At 34.2% G+C, this 5,314-nt stretch overlaps 1 protein-coding gene across 1 annotated transcript; it reads right to left on the bottom strand.

Moving 5' to 3' along the window:
- Positions 1–1,999: 1,999 nt before the first annotated feature.
- Positions 2,000–3,876, bottom strand: LOC101305409 (putative F-box/FBD/LRR-repeat protein At5g22670-like). The gene is made up of 4 exons (XM_004288780.1): positions 3,826–3,876; positions 2,705–3,679; positions 2,480–2,623; positions 2,000–2,308 (listed from the first exon to the last, which is right to left on the bottom strand). Exons 1-4 carry the CDS (start codon positions 3,874–3,876, stop codon positions 2,000–2,002), a joined length of 1,479 nt encoding a protein of 492 aa, XP_004288828.1.
- Positions 3,877–5,314: the final 1,438 nt, after the last annotated feature.

Here is a 5,314-nt window from a genome sequence, read left to right as displayed (position 1 = left end):
CTCGTCTCTCTCTCTCTCTCTCTCTCTCTCTCTCTCTCTCTCTCTCTCTCTCTCTCTCTCTCTCTCTCTCTCTCTCTCTCTCACGTAATGAAACTTGGTAAGAACAGTAGCTATGCCGGGACAGCAAAAATGAAAAAGATAAATTGAGCAACATCAATTTACACAAAAATTCCATAGAAAGAAAGAAAAAATGGATATAGATATATGATGGACAACTGATGGGTGGCTTGTTGCAACAAAGCAAGTCATGTATGACATTATATATAGGGTAATGCCCCGTTACATACGTAATTCTTTACAACACAATACCACGTTACGTTCACAAATGTCTTGTGTTTGTGTGTATCTTTTACAATATTTGCAAAGACAATTAGGACGTGATACGTACAGTGATCATAATGAGTTCATCAACATCATGTCGAATTTGTCCTTGATTAACTATATATATATTAGATAATTATGTAATTTACATTTTATTAATTAATGTTTTCCTAAGAAGTTTGGAAGACGGTCATCAGCATTCAGCAATAAGGTTGTAGTTCGCATCTGATAAAGTGATAAGCAAATAGAAGTATGGATAAACAAAAGGAGAAGAATAAATGAGTGCGGCTATTGGGACCTCCAGATTTGCTCAGTATACCTCCACATGTTTTGACTTATTGGATTACAAACATAACCTCATACAAAATGACAGTAATAGACATTGAAATTTTAAAAAAAAAATTGTAATCAAATTAGTATTCTTCATTTTTTTTTGTTCAAGTTAACAATACAAAACGGAGTCTATAAACCCTAAACCTAAGTGCAACCATTGCTCAAAGAACTACTACACATAATAGGAGAATCTCCATTGACGAAGACACAATCCTCCGTTTCAAAATCTTCAGACAAGGTATCTTTTCAATACTAATATATATAATTTTTGTTTCGATTCATGATATGTTCTTCTTCTTCTCCTCCTGATTTTCGTTTAGTTTAGGAAATGTCTTCTTCGTAATCTTTTTATTGGTCTTCTTCTTCCTCGTCTTGTTCTTCTTCTTATAGAGTGGTGGTCAACGAGATTGGCCTTTTTAGGGTTTTTCTTATAGGTCGAAGGTTTTTAGGTGCATATGAATAACTTTTATAGTTTTTTTTTTCTTTGGAACATTAATCTGAAAATGTCATCGCTATTCTATAAGAGAAAGATTTTACTTAAATAGTTATTGTGAATGCATCTTCTCCTCAAGGACTTGCTTCATGAAGTGGTGGTCGATAAGATTGGCCTTCTTAAGGTTTTCTTCTAGGTCAAAAGTTTCTGGGTGCATATCATTAATTTATGTATTTTATTGTTTTGCAATTGATTGTGAAAACGATTCATGATTTGAATAATTTTTTTTTAAATCGTTGTCATCGAAAAATCGTTCTTACAATTTGATCAAATAATAAAGGTTAATGAAAAACAAAACATTCAAGGAATTGAGGTTGCTAAAGAGATTTTCATGAAAAAAGAGAAGAAGAAAAGAGAAATCAAGCAATCGAGGTCTGAAATAGATATTTGCATGTAAAAAGAAAAAAAATTAAAGTGTGGGAGGTCTAGAGAGCGAATAAGAGGTATAATGAGTAAATTATTGAAATATATATGAATAACAAACCTAAGGTTATTTTAGGAATTTAAAAGGAGGTTTAATAAGCAAATGCTTGTTTTTAAAAATGAAAGGGAGGTGTAAAGAGCCATAGAGGTATACTGAGCAAAACTGGAGGTCCCAATAGCCGCTTGTCAATAATTAATTTGATGCATGCTATGAAATTTAGAGTGTAAAATTTGTGAACAAGGCAAAATAACATAAAAGTATTTTTTTATTTCAGGAAAAGATCAATCGACGAGCTAGTTATATGATGATTGTATGCGAACAAAAAAAAATCATGAAAAACCATATATTAAGGTTTGTTTGCACATATTAGTGAGCCTTCTTTGACATAACACCCTCACAACTTTAAGAACATTCAAGCTCTGCAAATACTATAAGCATACAAATTCTATAGTAGACGGAACTTTTTGTTTAAGGTGCTCCATAGCATGCTTTCTTGCCTTCACTTCCTCTCTCACCATTTTAGTTCCCCTGTCCATTCCTGGGGGCCAATTCCAACGCCGAACAGGATCAATAATAATCTTCTCTAGTGCAACAGCATTCACTATCAAGTACAAGACATGTTCAACAGCACATTGATAGCCACGATAACCCATAATTTCTACTACCTTGAGACTATGATGAGGGAATTTGGGAGCTTTGCTTACTGTTGTTTCGACGTATGTTCTTCGGAAGTCCAACTGCATAAAGGGAAGAAGAACCAAACATATGATTGATTAAGGCATTCCTTGTCGATCCCGCAGCAAATATGAAGTTCTTCATTCAACTTATAAGCAAATCAAATTCACCTAAATTCTATTCGTATATAAAAAATAAAAATCAAATTCACCTAAATGGTATGCAAGATATACCTTCAGTACAAGTCTCTGTATGTGAGGACAAGCCTTCATGAAAGAAGACAGATGATAAAGAGCTGAATGGTAATCTGTCTCAACATTTAATTCCAATCGCTTCAGACTTTCTAATACGGGGAAGTCATAATTCGGGTTGTAGACCTGAAAACCAAAAAAAAAAAATAACTACACAATCTAAAAATAAAAAAGAATAAAGGAAAAAGAAAACCAGCTCACACTAACCACTCCCTGAATATTCAGCTTCAGAATCTCCAACTGCGAAACACAACATGAAAGTCTGGTGAAGGCAAGTGTTGTGAAATCAACATTATCAAGAGCTCTCACAGATAGATGGACATCAACAAGCAAGGGCACGTTACTAATAAGCAGCTCTATCCAAACTCCCCAATAGACAAATGAAACAATATTTGCGTTGCAAATCTCAATCCTTTTGAGGTTAGGACAATTAATTACTGTCAAATACTTCAATGATATTGACGCACCAGCAACTCTTATACAAACCAAACCTCTTGCATCTGTCACAGTTAATCTCTCAAGAACTGGACAGTTAGACAAGAAGTAGTCAAGAACTTCATCAGTGATGCCAATATGTTGGAAGCGAACAACTTTGAGGAATTTGAAACCAATGTTGTATTGGCATGATTGTAGAGTTGGAAGGATGTCAAAATACCTGTCCTTCAAAGATTCACCTTCTCCCTCGAGACCTAATAAGTTTTGGGAAAATGCATAGTTATCTCTGGCATAATCATATTGTGGTATAAGAAACTGCAACTCAAGTACTTGAACTCTCTTTTCCATTGCAAACTCAATCCACTTATCAATGGAATTCTTAAACATGCTATGTAGAAAGAAGTAAGCCCTGAATCGTTCAATGTTGTGACCTTCATGCTGTTCCAACACACGATCCACCCAATTGACATATTCACGGCTTTTCTGATCTCTTAGTTCTTGTTCTAGGGCCATGTAGCAGTGAAAATTATCACCAACAGAGAAGTCTACATCTTGAAAGTTGAGAGTCTTCGTATCCTTCCACAGATTCTCCCATCGCCTAGAAAGAACACTAGTAGCTGCTGCTTCCTTTAGTGACAAAAGAGACACAATACTTACAAGAATTTCGTAGGGCAAATAACTGATTCTGTCAACCAAGCAGTTATGTTTGCCCTCACTTTCCCTTCTCTTTCCCAAATTACTATCGTCCTTAAACACCCAAAAAAAAAAGAAAGTATTAAGAATAAGAACCAACTAGAGACAAGAGAGTATCGATGAACCCTACTATACAGATACCAAATCTAGTAGGTTGAAGTTTATCTAGCAAGTCTCTTTTACATGATGCGAACTTTAACCTTTGCTGATGTTGTAAGATTGGTCACTAGATATTTAACTGCGATAAACATGACAGCGATACGAAAATCAAACAATTACTTACGCAGATTTTGTAGAATTAAGTCCTATGCAGGACATATATAGTGTGCAGTATAAGAAAAGACTAACCATGTCTTGGCTGATTGAGATGTTGGGGATAAATAACTCTGCGATTTGATTTGGATTGATATTGGAATTTTCTCTCTTATTATTCTGAAGAAGATCTCGCAGAGATATGTTTCTGATGCATATGCAATATAGATCGGCTTGAACTAAGTGTTTTGTAGGAATTCTAACATTTAAGGCGTTTACTGGGAAAATTAATTGTAGCAGAAATCTAAACTTCCATTAAGCCAAAATTTGTATTTTGTTTACATATTAAGGAGTCTAAACGTATAAATCTTGGAATTGTTACGAAATAATATCCATAACGTAATTAAATAGTTGCTCTCCATTTCTCAGCTACTATGGTAATTATAACCATCCTCCTTAATTACAAATTTACGATGAATATGGTAATCCACATCAAATAAAAAGCCTATAATCAAGTCTACAAGACTACAATTCAAATTTTGGTTTGCATATCGCTTCAGCCATTGCATTCCTATTTCTTTTACAGCTCTAAACATGATGCAAACTTTAATTCGATCAGTTCATTATCACCATCTTTCGGCTGGAGATTGAGATTGAGTTAGAATGAAAAGGAAAAAAAAAGCTCATATCAAAGAATAGTATATATGCAGATTAAGAGTTGTATGTGGGAAACCAAAAAGATGCAGTACTGATCAAGAGTTGTATAGTGTTTTACCATGTCTTGGCCAGATTGAGATGTTGTCGAAATAAATTTGGATTGGATTTTGATTTTTATCTACTCTCTTACGAATCTGAGGCAATATACAGTTGATTTGTATTTCCCTCGTAATAATACGAGGAGGATCTCACGGCGATACAAATGTTACAGCTGCATGGTCTCTGTAGGTGCAAGAATACCCAGTTATAGGGATTTTTGCCTTCATTTTCTCTCTCAAAGAGAGATATTAAAGGATTTGCTCAATGAAGAAACTTAAAGCCGTAAAACAGCAGAAATGTCTTATCCACTCTATGGTTGATATGGTTGATAAACTTAACAATAACCGTTTTTATAAATAAAAAAGAGAATCGTAACGTACTTATCGTAATAAAACTCAAACCCTTTGAATCTGTTATATAAATATATATATATATATATATATATATCAGCCCCCTTCTATTGAGGGATCCCTATTTTTGGCCACTTTCTAGGGATAGGGCATTACACCACTTCCCAATTGAATTTTTACATCTCCACCGTTCATATCTTAGGTCTATATGAGTAGATCACCTCTACAAAATTTCATATGATTTGGTGATCGTTAAGACTTTCAGAAGTTTGATTTAGTTTTAATGATTTTGAACGGTTCAGCTTATGTCAAACTAAAACCGTTGAAGGTC

The sequence above is a fragment of the Fragaria vesca genome, linkage group LG1 (assembly GCF_000184155.1).
Source record: "Fragaria vesca subsp. vesca linkage group LG1, FraVesHawaii_1.0, whole genome shotgun sequence".
Lineage (NCBI taxonomy): Eukaryota > Viridiplantae > Streptophyta > Magnoliopsida > Rosales > Rosaceae > Fragaria > Fragaria vesca.
This window is presented reverse-complemented; position numbering and strand designations above follow the sequence as displayed.